The sequence below is a fragment of the Saprolegnia diclina genome, assembly GCF_000281045.1.
Source record: "Saprolegnia diclina VS20 unplaced genomic scaffold supercont1.66, whole genome shotgun sequence".
Taxonomy (NCBI): domain Eukaryota; phylum Oomycota; class Saprolegniomycetes; order Saprolegniales; family Saprolegniaceae; genus Saprolegnia; species Saprolegnia diclina.
Window position 1 is genome coordinate 223,788 of NW_008246133.1, and position 16,247 is coordinate 240,034.

Genomic DNA, 16,247 nt, shown 5'->3' on the forward strand with positions numbered 1-16,247 from the left:
TCTTGCTGCTAGGTGCTCCGGTACGACCGACGGCTTGCGCAGACTTGTGCTCAAAGAACGAGCCACTAGATGCTTCCCGCACTGCTGCCCGCGCCACGCCTACTACCGCTACTGCGGCGCGCCGCTCGTGCTCAAGACCACGTGGCCGTCGCGCGTCGACGGCACGTACGCGTCGCTGCTGCGCATTGCGCCGGCGACAGCATCTGACTGGGACGTTGGCTTTGAGACGCCACCGCTGTCCGCCGACGCGCTCCACTGTGCCGCGGTCACGTGGCACGCCGGCCACCAAGAAGTCGTCTCTGAGGTAGTACATATATACGATCTTATTGCTCCTGACGCGGACGCAGACGGTGCTCACAAGCAGCTTCAACCTCGACCTCGCGGATGGCTGGACGTACGGCTGGAAGAGCAGCCGCAGCCAAGCCATTCGCGACAGTCGCCACCACGTCACGGTCTGTCATCGATGCAATGACACGTCATGAAGTCTGCATTGGTCCATAGGCCTATGTCTTTGAGGTGACGCCACGTGGGAACTGGCGGCTTGTTGCCAAGGCGATGTCGCCCGGCTTTACGATTGCCACGTACCGCAGTAGTAGTGCGCCACGAGATGACGCGGCGCTGGTGCCGACACTCGAGCACGAGACGTCGACGGCGCTCGTGTCGAGTCGCACGCAACGCATGGCGTACCACTTGGGTCTGCTGCTCTTGTATGTGGGCCAGGTCGACACTGTCTCGGCTACGGCCCAGCACAAGCTCGTGCAGTACCTGATGCACCCGGCGCCGGTATCTTCTTCCCCTCTGCACCAGCTTCTCAAGAGCAACCAGGTATGACAGATCACACGATGCGAGTGGGGGTAGGGCACTTGAGATTGCACTCCGATCTCATAGACGCCACCGAACGATCGCACGACGAGCAGTGTCCTTGTCGACTGGCTCATCCATTTGCTGCATCCGCACAACCGGACGCAGTACGAGGCCGTCGTGCGCTCGCACCGCGACTGCATCCTGCAGCGGACCGACCTCGCCCGCGCGTACAGCGACTGCGTGCAGCTGCTGCACAGCGTGTCGGAGGCGTTCTTGGCCAAGCAGCACCAGACGTCGGTGGCGCAGGTGGCAGTCGAGGCCGTCGCGTCGCTGGCGAGTCTCTCGGCCGAGATGACGACGCGGCTGGTGACCGACAGCTTTTTCGGCTACCAGGCGTGCGTGGCCCATTTCCGCGAAGTGTCTCTGGTACTGTTATCCCGTTTGATATCTTATCGGTGTTTGTGATGTATCTCTGCTTTCTTATTGGTACGATATGGTCGTCATGACACTCGTGTCTAGAGCGCCGAGGCCGCGCAGAGCGTGTGGCCAGAGCACCGTGTCCTGGGCGCGGTGCGTGCGCGGTCGTGGCTCTGTGGCGACTGGGTGGTCGACGTACCCAGTGTTGGTTTTGTGCGCCACCACGCGCTCTCGGCGGCGACGCTCGTGCGCTGGGCCTCGAGTCTCTTTCGCGTGCGCACGACGCTGCTGGGTCCGCAGCTCCACGTACCATTTCCATTTCCAAACACTCGCTAACGACGACGATGTGTGGGTAGGTGCAGTCGGCGTGGCGCGTGTATGTGAGTCAGCCCACCTGCTTTGTGCTCGACGGTCGACCGCATGTGCATCGAGCGTGGCCCAACGGCGAGTCGACGATGGCCGGTGCGACCCGACACCTCGGTACTCTGCCCACTCCATGCCATGTCGCATACTTTTATAAAATTGAACATGCATGCGTAGAGGGCGACTACGTCGGTCGGCTTGATGACGACGCGGTCGACCTGCGTTGCTACACGCTCGACGTCGGCGACCAGATGAGCTACTGCGCGACGCTGCACGTGGCCACGACCGAAGCGACAAGACTCCAGTGTACGGTGGAGTTGTACCAGCTGCGCGTGGCGGTAGCGGCGGACGTGGCGGCGTGGACGGCCCACGACCGCATAGCGCTCTGGGAGAATGAGGCGCCAACGCTCGTGTTCTCGGGCGACTGGAGTTACGAGCGGGCGGCCGAGAGTAGTTAACCCAACGTTGAAGTATAAGCCACTCGGTGCTTCGATCGCGTCCTGAGTGTCAAACTCTGTCTGGGTGACAGAGACGCCAGCGCGAGGCTTGCAATGGCGTTGATATGGCCTGGAAACCATGTCCCAAGTCCACACTCCCATCATTCTGAGCTCTCGACTACTGACTGGCATGCACGCTTTGTCTTTAGATGAAACCGATACCGCAGAAAGTGCATATCAACATCTCAAAATAGGATCTGAGTGATGGCGCAGGTTGGCGCCGCCTTTGGCCCGGTGCTCAGCGTCTCGCTTCTCGCGCTCCTGCTACTTCTCCACCTCTTGGCCTGCGCGACGACACCGGTCCTTCTTTCGTTCGCTGCGATTCGCGGCCGCAAGTATGACTGGTACCTCTACACCATGTCGCTTGTCTCGCTCTCGAGCGTTGCTGTGATTGTCGTCATGCCGATTGTGCTGGCGCTTGGCGATGCTGTTCCGTGCGCGGTCGGCTACCTCTTTCGCTACGTGCTCCCGCCCTTCACCAGGTACAGCCTTGCACCATCCGCATCCTGCGTCTCGCAACTCATCTCGCGTAGTGGCCTCTACCTCCTCGGACATCTCTCCGTCCTAACTGTCTTTGCAAGAAGCGACAAGCCGCCCGAGGTACCCCAGCGCCGCGGCCCGAGCGTCGAGGCCATTCCAAAGACAAATCAACCGTCGATGCGCCGCGCCTGCGTCTGCTTTCTCTTGTACATGGCGCCGCTCGCCGCAACGCCCTCTTCGATCTTTGCGCTGCCGATCGCGGCGTGCCAAGACGACGACACCTTCCGCGTACGCTTCCCCGTGGTATTTTGTAGCATTTACAATGTCTAGTCGCTCTACTGGATACAAGTGAGCCAAGGCTGCGTGTGGGCCGTTGGCTGCAAGTACATTTCTCTGCTGTACAGCCGCACGCACGGCAAGTCCATGGAGCGTTTCCGGACCATCCATATAAAGACGAGCAAGGGCATCTTTGCGTCGGCGCTGGTCATTGCTGGCATCATTCTCGTGGCGTTGGCCTTGCACTGGGACGGGGTTTACGCCTTGTACCTCGACTATACCGCGATGGACGTGCTGCATTGCAACCTCGCGTTCTGGTACTTTGACGGCTATCGCAAAAGTACACTCTTGTCGAGATTTCGTGGACCCTACCCCTCACAAATTTTGTGTAGGCAAGCGCGTAGCCGGCGTTGGGCCGCATCTGCGCACGATTTCGGCGCGCACCATGAGCTTTCGCTCCAACAAATCGACGGCCGAGGACACGGACGCGGTGCCGCTGCGCCAAGAGATGGACGAGATCCGGCGCTTTTTGTCGCTCGACGATTATTTTTCGGATTTTCTCGCATTTTGCGAAACCTTGGGGCGCACCCACGAGCCGCTCGCGTGGCGCCTTGTCCAGCTCCATAAGCAGCGCAAGGTGCTGCCGGCGGTCGTCTACAACGACTGCATGAGCCCAAACGGGCCGCTCGTGACCATGACGGGCCTCAGCATGGCCCCCAAAGTAGCCTCCGTCGTACGCGGCCGCCCCGACGCGGTCGTCGGCGAGACGCTCGACCAGCTCTACGCTGCGTTCGAAACCGACTTGCTGCGCGCCATTTGCCAGCACGTGTTGCCAAAGTACCAAAAAAGTGGTCGGCTCTGGTACAGCTTTGTGCAGCGCCCCGCCGACATTGCCCCACCCGAGCCACTACTCCTGACGAACACGCCGTCGATGACAACCATAAGCCACGCGCCGTCGACGCTCTTGCCAACGACCAACGAGCACGGATCCAACACCACGGACGGGGCAGTACCGGGCAGCCACGACGCCGCCGGCTCACATCCGTCGGTCACTTGACGTAACGAGTCCACCACAGTGCTCGACTAGATCCGTGTCTACATCACAGCAGCCGTTCACGCCGTACAAGCGTCCACCGCTCAACGCGATTGATGAAGGACCCTAACCTCATGCCAAGGGTTAGGGTTTGGCTCCGAGACTATGAATTCCGTGATGACGTCGTCTACCCTACACCTTACCTTGAACTGAAAGCAACCCGTCATTGTACACTAGTCGTGTTAACATTGCGCGCGGGATTAGGCAGTTGGAAGCGGCCCTTAGACGAGCGCGTCGGCCTTGATCTTCTTCTTGGCCATGTGCGCAACGAGCTGTTCGCGGTTCGGCAGCTGGTGGTTGAGGAAGCTCTCGACGTACGTTTGCTTGGGAAACGCCGACCGGAGGCGCCACTCGCCCGCGATCGCACCAGCAACACCGAGCGCCGCGAGGGCCGACGCGACCCCATAAAAGAGGCCGCTCGACGGCAAGTAGTGCAGCGTGGCCTCGTCACTTGTCGACGCAGGGCTCGTCACGCACTTGCTCGTGCTCTCATACGAGAGGCCGGTGGGCTGCGTCGCATAGAGGAAGGCATTGCACGGGCCAAACTTGGAGGTGGACGCTGCCGGTGTTCGCTTCATGCGCATTTGGCCGTTCTCGCCCCACATGGTGCCCCACGAGTTGCGGACGATCCAGTAGAGCTCTCCGGCTGCCGTGGCGCCGTAGCCCATGAGCATGACGGCGTCTAATACCACGCAACTTAGCAAATTTGGACTAGAATGTGCGACGTACGGTCGACTGTGACGCCGTCGCTTTTGCAGTCGGACGCGTCGTAGATACCGCTGCCGTAATGGCGGAAGCCCGCGCCGCTCGCATCAATGCTGATGCTCAGCGGTCCGTTCTGAAGCGCCTTCATCACGTCGTCGTAGCTGTTCTACTCGTTGACAGCAGCATAAGAGATATGTTTGACGTCGTGGAGCGTGGTTACTTGGATGCTGAGGTACGACGACGACGACGACCACTTGGAAACGACGTCGACAGACGTGCACGTGGCCGACGAGGCGGCGTTCGGGTCGGCCTTGACCCGCATACGGTACGGGCTCAGCGCGTTGCATGTCAGGCCATGCGGCTCCGACTGCTTGAGGTACTCGAAGGCAAGGAACGTCATGCCACCGTCGCAGCCGCGCGCCGACGAGATCATCTTGTTGGGGTACGCGCTTGAAACGTGCTGCAGCGACGACGAGCACGACAGAATTTGCTCGACGCTGAGCGGAATCTACGCTGCACATGAGGCATGAGGTCGTTGGCGAATGGCGGACGCACCGCCTGCGTGTTGGACGCAATCGCCGTCATGGACTCGAGCACGGACGCGGCCGTGAACGCCCAGCAGCTGCCACAGATGCCTTGGTTCTTGACCGGCGTCACGTACTTGCCATTGTCCTTTGTCGACCAGTCGATGCTCTCGGCGTACGATGTCGTCGTCGTTTGCGCCGACGCGTGCACGTCGACCTCGGGACCCCACCGGTGGTGGGCGGCAGCGTGCTCCGGCGTGTAGACGTGGTCTGGCTTGGTCTGCAGCAGCGCAGAGTACTCGTCGTCGGAGAAGTCGCTCATCGCGTTATAACGCATCTTGAAGCTCGCGTTCGGCTGCGCATTGTGCTCTGTATTGTACGCATGAGCGCTATATGGTGGTAGCAGTATGCGTACCTTGGATGATGCGCGACGTCTTGTCGAGCGCGGCCTGACGCGCGGCCTTGGACTGCCGCGGCGGCGGCGGCACGCCCATGCGGTGGAGCTCGTGCTGGCGGTGGATGGCCGCGTCAAACTCGTCGATCGTCGGCGGCGCCATCGCGCCGAGGCTCATGCCCTGCGCTTCGTGGCAGACGACCGCGAGGCCGAGGAAGGCGAGGAGCTGCATGCGTGTGGTCGACGGCTCGAAAATGGCAAGTGAAATGATTTGCGGGCGACCGTCCATGACAAAAAGTGGTGCATGCGCGGCGTAACACGTGTTATGGGTTGTTAGAATAGCATGGATATTCAGTAAAGCACACGGATTGATCAACACAAAATGTTATAACAGAGTGGTTACGATGATCGTACCCTTTTATGGCACAAACCTGGGTGCGATGACACAATCCCCACAGCCGCCGTGGCAAGCCGGCCTCTCCCAGTCGTAGCGTACCGTAGCTCGTGGCGACGACGATGGCTACCGCTAGCCCCATTTGTCTGCATGTAGAGTTATCAAAACTCCACAAAACTACTTGTCTAGACTTCGTTTCATTGTTATCTAGACTTCGTTTCATTAACAATAATGTCAGAGCTATTGTCAGCGGAACGACGGACAGCACGGGCACTGGGCGAGCTTCACACAACCTTGCACGACCCTTGCCTCGCTGATAGTAGAGCTTTCGTGGTCGTCCAGTCGCCATGGGATGTACGAACGACGCAAATAAGTCGACAGCGCAAGGTCGTTTCATTCGGATGGTTCAAACTGCAGCTGAAACGCCCGCCGCCTTTTTTGAGCCAGCATGATCGGCGCCCGCGCCGTGCCCGTGCTGCTCGTCGCCGTCGCGTGTATAAGTGTGCCGTACCGCCTGAGTGTCTACGGCCCCGCCACGTCTGTGGTGCCCAAACGACGGGGCGTGCGGCTCCTACACCTGCTCTGCGTCCTGCAATGCCTCCTGCTGCCATGCATTGTGCTCATTAGCGACGTCTCGCCTTGCTGGGTGGGCTACGTCACGCAGTTCCTCCTCCCGGCGATCACAAGGTGTGGTCTTAACACGTTGAAAATGGTTGCATAAGGCGCGCTGTAGTTCGATCTTTCTCGTTGCTGAGACGTCCATCGTCCTCTTGCGTGCGTTCACGCACGGTCTGCTCGTGTACAAAGATCCACCGCTGACGTCATCGCCGACGCAAACGCTTCGGTTTCTGCAGCGAGCTATTGCACCGCCCGTGTGTCCGACAGTCGCCAGCGTGCTGGCCCTCGCCTCGCTCGCACCGTACGTTGCACTGCACGCGTCCGTGCCCCCGCTGTGCCTCAATACGTGTCAATCGACTGATGCTTTTCAGGTACGATGATCTCTGCTACTCGGCAGCTAGCCCACCCTGTTGACATATTAGACGCTTCGGGCAGTACAAGTCGGCCATGCCACCATATGGGGTCTCTTGGCAGGTGTGCTCGCCCGGTACCACCGCCGAGAGCGCGCTGCGTTTGCCGTCACGTTGCTCGGCCTCCTTGGCACGTACCTCTGCCTCGTGTTGTCGTTGGTGATTCCATCACTGGTCACGTACCATGTCGGCGATGCCGGCATTTTGTGGCTGCACTTTCTCACATTGCACATTGGCTTTCCAACGGCATCACTTAGTAGGAACCTCTAGGATCCGACATAAGATCTGAGATGTGGCGTAGGCCAGCGGCATGCGGCGCCCAAGGTGCGCACGTTTCGATTGCGGTCGCACTCGATCGTCGACGACCCATTTTCTACCGTGCAGCTCGAGGATCTGCAGAGCTTCCTGCTCCACTCCGTGCACTTTGACCAGTTTCTCGCCCACGCGGTGGTAATGCAGCGAGTGACCGAGCTCCTTACGTGGCATCTCGTGCAGCATTACAAGGCCAAGCGCGTCTCGATCGACGTTGTTTACACCCTCTGCTTGGCACCGCACGGAGTCCTTGCATCGCAGGCGGCGTCCGCGCTCGGTCCTCGCATCGCGGCTTTTGTGAACAAACCACATAGCGACATTGCCGACCGGCTCCTCGATACGCTTCTCGATAAGCTGCTGCGAGTGCTCATCAACGACGTTCTCCCAAGCTACCGTGACAGCAGCCCGACATGGGACACATACTTGCACCGATCCAACATTTTGCGCGACTGCACCCAGCCAGGGGGATCGCAAATCCCCGAGAGCATCTCGGCCACGGCGCTGCGTGCAACGAGCGATCTAGAGAGCGGCGGTCGAGCGGTCTCGAGCGATCGAAGCGGGTCGGCGCGTCGCGCGGCCAGCATTCTATCGCCAGCGTCGCTCGGCCTCAGCACCTCGTCACGGCCGCGCCCCCCCGAGCGCCAAGGCACATTCTCGACACGCTCCATCATGCTAACGCCGTGACCGTCAATTAAACCACGTGTCCCATCCTGCGGTTGTACAGTGATGTAATTTTGAACAAAGACTCCGAATTGGTTGGACTTGGCCACTCTCCGGCTCAGCTCTCCGGCTCGTAATGCCAGCGCTGTTGGCGTTTGCAAACGAGATGCTTCGCTCCGTCTGGTTGAGCAACGTCGCAATGGGCTCATGGCCATAGACTTTGACCTCGCCATGCATATATGCTTGCAGTTCAAAACGGTCTGACGCTTTGAGCGCGTCAAAGTGATCTGACGTGGCGTGCGATGGTTGCTTGAAGTTGCGCTATACTGTGGGCGAGCACGCGGAGGACCGTGGAGCGGCGTCCGTGCGCCGAGTTAACTTCTCGGAGGCTAAGGTCGTCCGTACCAACACCTCCAGGTGGCATGGCCTTACTAATGGCGAGGCTCGAGAGCCTTGTGCGATGGTGCGGGCAAGCTCGTCGCGTACGTTTTGGCGTTGTGCTTGAAAACGCAGCGATCGAGCTTGAGTGGCGTTGGCCCGTTGGAGCTCTTCCAGCTGCAACACGAGCATCCGATCGTACAAGCGGCGCACACGGGCAAGATGTTCTTGCAGCTCATCGTCCGAGGCCATAACAAATGCAGAAACACCACGCCGGCTCTCGGGGCCCCCGGCAATCGATGCGAGCGAGCTCGTTGGCGTGTCTTGGCGTTGGGCCGGGATGAGCAACAAGCAAGCATCGTTCGTCGTGGTGTCGGCTTGCTGAAGGCCCTCGGGCTGCGTCGTGGTGCGGTGCACCAGCGGCGCACGCTGGCGAGCGCTACTTACGTATCATGGGCCAAGTCGATGGAATCGTCAATTCAAAATTGAGCGTCCATGGCAGTCCAACACATTGAGCACTGTGTTTGGTTGAGATCCCGCGCCACTCGTCTCGCGCCCCTCACCGACAAGTGCGACGCTCGCTTCCTGCTAGGAGCCGTCGATACATTGATACAAACCGACCTTTCTCAGTTCGCATATTTTTAGCCGGCAACGACCGCAGACGTGGCCGCGATGGTCGAGGCCCACGCGGCGCCGCTCCTCGTCGTCTCGGCGTGCTACCTCGTACTGCCGATCGAGCTTCTCTGGCGACCGTCGCACACGCTGCCGCCAACGTCGTCCAACCAAGGCATCAAGTACCGTTGGTACCTGCGCTGCATGCGCCTCGCCACCGCGCTCTGCGTGCTTGTCTGCGTCGGTCTGCCCGTCGTCATCATCGCGGGGTCCGACTGGCCATGCGCAACGCTCTTTGCCTTGCGAGTTGTCATTCCGTCCTGTACCACGTAAGCCCTCAACGGCCCACCCAGTGCTAACATCTCGTGATGATGCTGCTTTTATACTAGGGGCCTCGTACTCATCGCACACATATCGGTGCTCTTGGCGTGGTCCATGACCAATCTATTCGCGCAACTCGCCGACCCGCGGGCACCGTCACGGGTTGTGCTGCGCCAGCTGCAGTCACTCCGCACGCACGTGGCGCCGGCGCGGTTCTTCTGCGCGTCCACGACCTTCTTCATCGTTGTCTTGTCGCCGTATCTGTTCGTGGATCCTCCGATTTTTGCCTTGGACGTGGCGACGTGCCAAGGCGACGCGCGCTACCACGTATGTTTGCGATCAACTCTCTTGTACCTTGACGAGTACTAGGCCATCGCCACCACCCAATTGGTGCCGAGCTTCATCACGACCGTGCTCGCATGCATTGTTGGGTGTCGCTACCGACGCGCTATCGATGACCCGTCCATGGGTTTCATCAAAGCGTATGTCCGGACGCTCTGTAGTGCGCTTGTGACGTCACTACTCCTCCTCCTTGTCGGCGTCGCGCCGGCCCACTGGACGCTCTGGCGCTACTACGTCGACGACATTGCCGTTACGTGGCTCCACTTTGCAGTTGTCGGCGTTTTTCTGCACAGCCACCGCGCCGGTAGGCATCGGTCCACATGCCAAAGGACACTAAGTTGTTGACGTTTAGTCGGCTACGGGAACAAGGTGCTGGCGACGGGACCGCACATTAGCTCGGTCGCGTCGGTCGCGGGCGTCGAGTACGATAGGACAACGGTCGCTGCCGACTTGGCCGAGTTCCTGAGCGACCCCGACCACTACGATCACTTTCTCGGCTTTTGCTTGGCGCGCCACGAAGTCAACGAGGTTCTTGCGTGGAAGGTGATTGCTCACTACCGCCACGAAACGATCCCAGCGGCAATGGTCTACGACGAGTGCATGGGCCCCGGCGCAGTCCTCATCACGGCCATCGGGCGCGACCTCGGGCCGCGCACGCTTGCGGCCCTTGCGGCGCCATTGCCCAATACGCTTGATGAAATCTTTGCCGAGCTCTCGTACAAGCTGCTCTTGCACGTTGGCGACGCGCTCCTCCCGAGCTACCGCCGCAGTGCCAAGCAGTGGGACGTGTTTGTCCAGCGATCGTCGATCATCAAGCGGTACCAGCAGCCGACGCAGGCAGTGCTGGGCGAAAGCGCATCCAACTTGGCCCTGCGCGCGTCGAGCGAGCGCGAGTCCAACAACTCGTGCCAATCGACGACCAACGGCCCGCGCAGCTTCCGTCTCGGCGACGTCGTCACGCCCGAGGCGCTCGGGCTCCCGGCGACTCCATCCCCACCGCCCCGGGCCGTCGCGCCCAAGCTCTCAAAGGACCGCCGCGAGAACACGCTCGCGCGGCAGTCGACCCAAGACATTCTCCGTGGTATCCAGACGCAGTGCAGCCCATAGCAGGACACGTCGTCGTCGTGGTCCGCGTTAACTTATTCGCCTTTCCAGCCCTCGCTGTGGCATCGCAGCTATATCCTATGTACTATGCTTGCTCGTATGCGGCGTGTACGACGCTGGCAGACCTGGCAGAGGGCTGCGCAGCAGACCGCGATGGATCTTCGTGCATGAAGGTGCAGGGAGGTTGATGCATCGCAATGTACGCGGGCCATGCCTGCACCTGGGCAGTGCGCGTGGCTAGCGCCATGCAGCGCCGGGCTCGCACGAGCCGGTCGCGGCGAGGCCCTGGCGGCGTGTGTGGCATGGCTTGTCCGGGCTCGCATCGGCAATAAAATAAATCTGGCATCGCCAAGCTCAAATGACCAGCGAATAAAATCCTTGCTTTTAAAATTCACACAGTTCCATTGGCGGTTGGCATGCAGCGGGGCGGCCACGGACACTACGGCGGCGGCCACCACGGCGGCGAGGGCGGCGGCGGCTACGGCGGCGGCGGCTTTGACAAGCAGCGCAGCCGCAAGCCCATCGTGCGCAAGTGCATCGACCCAAACTCCACCTTCATCTCGTACATCACGCAGCGCAAGTTTGCCCGCGACTACCGCGACCTGCCGCCGCAGTACAGCATGAACCCGCACTCGGCGTACAAGCGCTACATGCTGCCACCCGGCGCCTTTGGCCGCGACGACCTCATGTCGTGCGTTGCGACCAAGTTTTGCCGCAGCTCGACCAACAAGCAGCGCTGCCCAGTCAACTGCCTCATGTGGACACCGGAAGGTCGGCGTCTCATCACGGGCAACTCGGTCGGCGAGTTTACGCTCTGGAACGGCCTCGCGTTCAACTTTGAGACGATCTTGCAGGCGCACGACGACGCGGTGCGCGCGATGGTGTGGAGCCACAACGACAACTGGTTTGTGACCGCCGACCACGGCGGCGTCATCAAGTACTGGCAGTCGAGCATGACCAACGTCCAGCTCGTGCACGGCCACCGCGAAGCCGTCCGGTCGCTCTCGTTTTCGCCGACCGACTACAAGTTTGTGTCGTGCTCGGACGACGCGACCGTCAAAATTTGGGACTTCGAGTCGGTCAAGGAAGAGCGCGTGCTCACGGGGCATGGCTGGGACGTCAAGTGCGTGGCGTACCACCCGTCCAAGGCGCTGCTCGCGAGTGGCTCCAAGGACAACCTCGTCAAGATCTGGGACCCCAAGTCGGGCGCGTCGCTCAACACGCTGCACGGGCACAAGAACACGGTCGTCAAGGTCGCTTGGAACCAGAACGGCAACTGGCTCCTCACCGCGTCGCGCGACCAGCTCATCAAGCTCTACGACATTCGGACGCTCAAGGAGTTTGCGACCATGAAGGGCCACACGCGCGAAGTCACGAGCCTCGCGTGGCACCCGATCTACGAGTCGCTCTTCCTCTCGGGCTCGTACGACGGGTCGCTGCTCTACTGGCAGGTCGGGAAGGAAACCCCGATCGCGACGGTGCCGCACGCTCACGACAATGCGGTCTGGGACATCCAGTGGCACCCGGCCGGCCACGTCGTCTCGACGGGCTCGAACGACCACAGCACCAAGTTTTGGTCGCGCAACCGCCCGGGCGACTGCATGGACGACAAGTACAACAACCTGCAAGCGCCGACCGACGACCGCGTCGCGAGCGCCGTGCCCGGCATGGACGCGCTTCTGACGCCGTACGGCAGCCAAAAGCCGACGTCGCTGCCAGGTCGTCGGCCGCCGCCCGACAACTACACGTGCAACCGGTGCGGCACCAAGGGGCACTGGATCGAAGACTGCCCGCACAAGGACGAGATGACGCAGAAGGCGCCGCCGCCGGGGTACCTCTGCAAGCGCTGCAACATTGCGGGCCATTACATCTCGGACTGCCCGCAGGCCAAGATTCCGCCGCCGTCGTACGTGTGCCACAAGTGCCGCCAGAAAGGCCACTGGAAGCAGGACTGCCCGAACGACCTGCCGCACTCGAACAAGCGCGGCCCGCCGGACGGCCCCGAGCACGAAGCGAAGCGCTTTGAACAGGACTTTATGGCGTCCATGGTGAGCCGCAACAGCGGCTACACGAGCCATAGCAGCAACAACCACAGCAGTGGCGGTAGCTTCAACCGCGACCGCGATTACGGCGGCCGCCCACGCAGCAACTGGTAGGCCCTCTCAATAGCTCGTTCAATCCCAAGCCCGTTCTTCTCGTCTTCTCTCTCCTCATTCACCGCATCTCGTGTCGCTACCTCGGACCAGAGATGCCTCTTCTCGCAGCCGCCTGTCCCGCTCACTGCTTCCATGGACGTCGGATGGCTGCTCGAGTAGCCTGAAGACGCGACCCGATGCTATGCAGACGAAGGCTGTGGCGAGGAGAGGACGTGGAGCGGGCGAGCCGTGTGACACGGCTGCCGGCTGCCGCATAGCCGCTGCTGCACGCATGAGGATCCTCCACGTCACATACACGCAAGCGATCAAAGCTCATTGTCGGGTCCTGTCTCGTCGTCTCGAGAAGATGGTTCGCAGAGTGGGATGCTGCGTACGTATCCAAGATGCGGTTCGCCTGCGCATCTGCGCCACCGCGCTTCGCCAAAGACCCATGGCGAGGCCATCATCGAGCTACCTGTTGTGCATGCGAATGGATGCCATAGACAAGCCTCGTCGTCGCCCAAGCTTCAGGACGTCGGCGGCTGCTTCGCGATGCTACTCTGGCCGCTGCCACCCAGAGTAGCCACGTCCGAGCCCCGCCTTGCCGTACCTCGTTCGCCTCGCCATGGCCATGCGCATCGCCCGCCGCCATGCGCTCCGGGCCTCGAGCAAGACCCATGCACAGCGCGGCCGTCCGGCGCGTGACAGCGGCCGCGGCCGCGGGATCTCATCGGGCCGTGCGTCACAGAAGTCAAGTCGAATCAAATGTCTCTTGAAGTTTGTATGCGAAAACGCGATTTTTATTACCAACTGGTCCAACCGTAATCTCCAATTCCGGTTCGATTTTTCGGGCTATTAAATGCGGATGTTTTATTCTACATACGATTGCCAAGTACAAGGATTAGAAAGAACGGGCCTGCGACAGAATTAGCGGCCAACGTGCCAAGAGTCCAGTGCGCAATTCCGCCATCTTGACACGATCGCTCGCCACGCTGCCAAGTCGACGACGGCCCATCGGCGCGGCCTCGAGGACCGGATCAGCACCATGGAAGAGAAGGTGCTGCACCCGCAGGAGAGCTCGGCCTCGATGGGCGGCGCCAAGAAGAAGGAAGAGATCCTCTGGAGCGGCGTCCTCCAGAAGCGCGGCCACCTGCGCAAGAACTGGCTCACGCGCTTCTTCGTCCTCACGCCCACGCACCTCCGGTACTACAAGAAGCCACGGTCGCCTCACATTAGCTCGACGTGGAACACGGACAAGCGGTATCTCCGCGGCGAACTGCGGCTCGCCGACCTTATCCACGTCGAGAGCTCGGGCGCCGACCACCGCCCGTACTGCTTTGTCGCGACCTTTGTACGGCAAGCCAACGTCCTTTGGCTCTACCACGCCCACTCGACCATCGACTATCACATCCAGGCCAACTCGGACGACGACCGCGACAAGTGGATCCGCCTCCTCACGTCGCAGCGCGGCCCCAAGTTCCACGCGAGCGTCTCATCGTCCTCGTCCATGAAGCTCGCGGGCGGCTCGTCGTCGTCAATGATCTGCCTCGCGCCGTCCGCGCCCCGCGATATCTACCTCTACATGGTCGGTCACTGCAGCGACGATCTACCGGGCGATGCGGTCGCTTCGGCCAAGGTACTCGCCGAGGAGTTTCCGATCTTTGTCGCGCTCATCCGGGAGCTCGATGGCGGCGACGACGAGCACGTGCTCGTGCACGTCCTCGATCAGATGGTCGGCGAGGTTCTCGACGGCGCATGGAACGAGACCGTCAAGAAGGTGTTGGCGCTCGCGGCCGAGCAAAAGCTGGCGACCGCGTCGACGCTCTGGACAGATGCGGTCAAGACGGCGTACATGGTCATCATGAAGGCCATGCACAAGCAAAGTGCTTCGTCCTCGTCGCGACAGCTGAAGTCGACGTTTGTGCACGGACCGCGGCTCCACCGGCAGCCGTCGTCGGCCACGTTTGCGTCGACGTACTCGCTCGGGCGCATCCTGGGCTCGGGCGCCCACTCGGTCGTCCGCGTCGGGTGGCACCACCAGCAGCTCAAGCAAGTCGCTGTCAAGTGCATCGCCAAGGCCAAGCTGCTCCGGCACGAGCAGACGTCGCTTCTGCAAGAAGTGGCGATCCTCCGGCAGCTGCGCCACCCCAACATTGTCCCGCTCCTCGACTTTGTCGAAGAAGTCGACATGTACTACATTGTCACGCCACTCTGCACGGGCGGTGAGCTCTTCCAGGACCTCGTCAAGCGCACGCAGTACACGGAAGACGACGCGCGCCACGTGCTCCTCAAGCTCGCGCACGCCGTCGCGTACATCCATGCGCAAAACATTATGCACCGCGACATCAAACCGGAGAACGTCCTCTTATTTTCGTCGGCGCCCGGCGCCGAGATCATGCTCGCCGACTTTGGGTTCGCGCGCATGAGCCTCGGGAACCACCTCGGCACGGCGTGCGGCACCCCGGAGTACATTGCACCCGAGGTCGTCAAGGGCATCAAGTACGGCATCGCTGTCGACTGCTGGAGCCTTGGCGTGCTCCTCTTCATCTTGCTCTCGGGCCAGCCGCCGTTCCCGGGGCACAACCACGCCGATATTCTCGCCCGCGTCGCTGTCGGCGCCTACTCGATGGACGCTGCGCCGTGGGTGCAAGTGTCGAACGCGGCCAAGGCTCTCGTCCGGCGGCTGCTCACGGTCGACCCCAGCCAGAGGCTCACGGCCGACGCTCTCCTGCACGACCCGTGGATGCTCGGCTGCAACACTGCTGGTACCGACGGCGGCGACGACGAGGGCAAGCGCGACGTGACGCAGCTCGGCTCGGCGCTCGAAGAGATGCGTCTCTGGCGCGCCTCGGGTGGCAGCAGCGGCCAACTGAGTCAAGCCGACGACCTGGACGACACGCTTCTCGACGATGAACTTGCCAAGCCCGTGGCCAACTAACTTATTAAGACGTCGTTGCTCGACCTCCTGTACCAATATGACATGAACTTCAAAATATCGAGCTAGGGGAATCGATAGTATCGGTCTTGGCTAAGCGGCGGGATTGCACGTCGTCGTTTCGGTATCAAGTTGATACGAGCGATGTTTCAACACAAGCCGAAAGTATCAACCAAAGGATCCAGTGTAAAATTTTATTTTTTCTTAGCCAATCTCAAGTGTAACCAGCCACAGCCTACTGCGTTGTCTTGGGGCGCTTGGTGGATGGCGCTTGTCCTTGGTCTCTTCGTCATCGCCACGCACGAAGGCTTGGAGCCCTGCGATACGTGCGACGTCGGTGTGACTCCACCTCGGTCTCTGGCAAAAGGTCGACGAGCGCTTGGAGGCTGGAGACGGGGCCATCGCGACAAAGGGCGAGGGAGCGGCCAGGTGATCAGCGGTGGCGTCCTGAACATCCGCTCGGCGCGTCTTGA

The 16,247-nt window shown here is 61.1% G+C and overlaps 7 protein-coding genes across 7 annotated transcripts; 6 read left to right on the top strand and 1 right to left on the bottom strand.

The window, feature by feature from the left end:
- Positions 1 to 69: 69 nt before the first annotated feature.
- SDRG_14064 (hypothetical protein) lies at positions 70 to 2,082 on the top strand (the record flags this gene model as incomplete). Its single annotated transcript, XM_008620168.1, has 8 exons — positions 70 to 154; positions 201 to 304; positions 348 to 452; positions 502 to 825; positions 889 to 1,230; positions 1,324 to 1,527; positions 1,578 to 1,701; positions 1,762 to 2,082. The coding sequence occupies 8 exons, from the start codon at positions 70 to 72 to the stop codon at positions 2,040 to 2,042; spliced, it is 1,569 nt and encodes a 522-aa protein (XP_008618390.1). The 3' UTR covers positions 2,043 to 2,082.
- A 200-nt stretch (positions 2,083 to 2,282) lies between these two features.
- SDRG_14065 (hypothetical protein) lies at positions 2,283 to 4,101 on the top strand. The gene is made up of 4 exons (XM_008620169.1): positions 2,283 to 2,563; positions 2,615 to 2,849; positions 2,892 to 3,177; positions 3,230 to 4,101. Exons 1-4 carry the CDS (start codon positions 2,286 to 2,288, stop codon positions 3,892 to 3,894), a joined length of 1,464 nt encoding a protein of 487 aa, XP_008618391.1. The 5' UTR covers positions 2,283 to 2,285; the 3' UTR covers positions 3,895 to 4,101.
- SDRG_14066 (hypothetical protein) lies at positions 4,003 to 5,807 on the bottom strand. Its single transcript, XM_008620170.1, has 5 exons — positions 5,575 to 5,807; positions 5,191 to 5,528; positions 4,856 to 5,143; positions 4,660 to 4,801; positions 4,003 to 4,612 (listed from the first exon to the last, which is right to left on the bottom strand). Exons 1-5 carry the CDS (start codon positions 5,783 to 5,785, stop codon positions 4,152 to 4,154), a joined length of 1,440 nt encoding a protein of 479 aa, XP_008618392.1. The 5' UTR covers positions 5,786 to 5,807; the 3' UTR covers positions 4,003 to 4,151.
- Positions 5,808 to 6,351: 544 nt separating this feature from the next.
- Positions 6,352 to 8,056, top strand: SDRG_14067 (hypothetical protein). The gene is made up of 4 exons (XM_008620171.1): positions 6,352 to 6,634; positions 6,681 to 6,936; positions 6,988 to 7,231; positions 7,277 to 8,056. The coding sequence occupies exons 1-4, from the start codon at positions 6,396 to 6,398 to the stop codon at positions 7,969 to 7,971; spliced, it is 1,434 nt and encodes a 477-aa protein (XP_008618393.1). The 5' UTR covers positions 6,352 to 6,395; the 3' UTR covers positions 7,972 to 8,056.
- Positions 8,057 to 8,970: 914 nt separating this feature from the next.
- SDRG_14068 (hypothetical protein) lies at positions 8,971 to 10,798 on the top strand. Its single transcript, XM_008620172.1, has 4 exons — positions 8,971 to 9,266; positions 9,327 to 9,585; positions 9,628 to 9,904; positions 9,953 to 10,798. Exons 1-4 carry the CDS (start codon positions 8,998 to 9,000, stop codon positions 10,705 to 10,707), a joined length of 1,560 nt encoding a protein of 519 aa, XP_008618394.1. The 5' UTR covers positions 8,971 to 8,997; the 3' UTR covers positions 10,708 to 10,798.
- A 300-nt stretch (positions 10,799 to 11,098) lies between these two features.
- SDRG_14069 (hypothetical protein) lies at positions 11,099 to 12,952 on the top strand. The gene has a single exon (XM_008620173.1). The coding sequence runs from the start codon at positions 11,121 to 11,123 to the stop codon at positions 12,858 to 12,860; it is 1,740 nt and encodes a 579-aa protein (XP_008618395.1). The 5' UTR covers positions 11,099 to 11,120; the 3' UTR covers positions 12,861 to 12,952.
- Positions 12,953 to 13,772: 820 nt separating this feature from the next.
- On the top strand, positions 13,773 to 15,961 carry SDRG_14070 (CAMK protein kinase). Its single transcript, XM_008620174.1, has one exon. The coding sequence runs from the start codon at positions 13,885 to 13,887 to the stop codon at positions 15,775 to 15,777; it is 1,893 nt and encodes a 630-aa protein (XP_008618396.1). The 5' UTR covers positions 13,773 to 13,884; the 3' UTR covers positions 15,778 to 15,961.
- Positions 15,962 to 16,247: the final 286 nt, after the last annotated feature.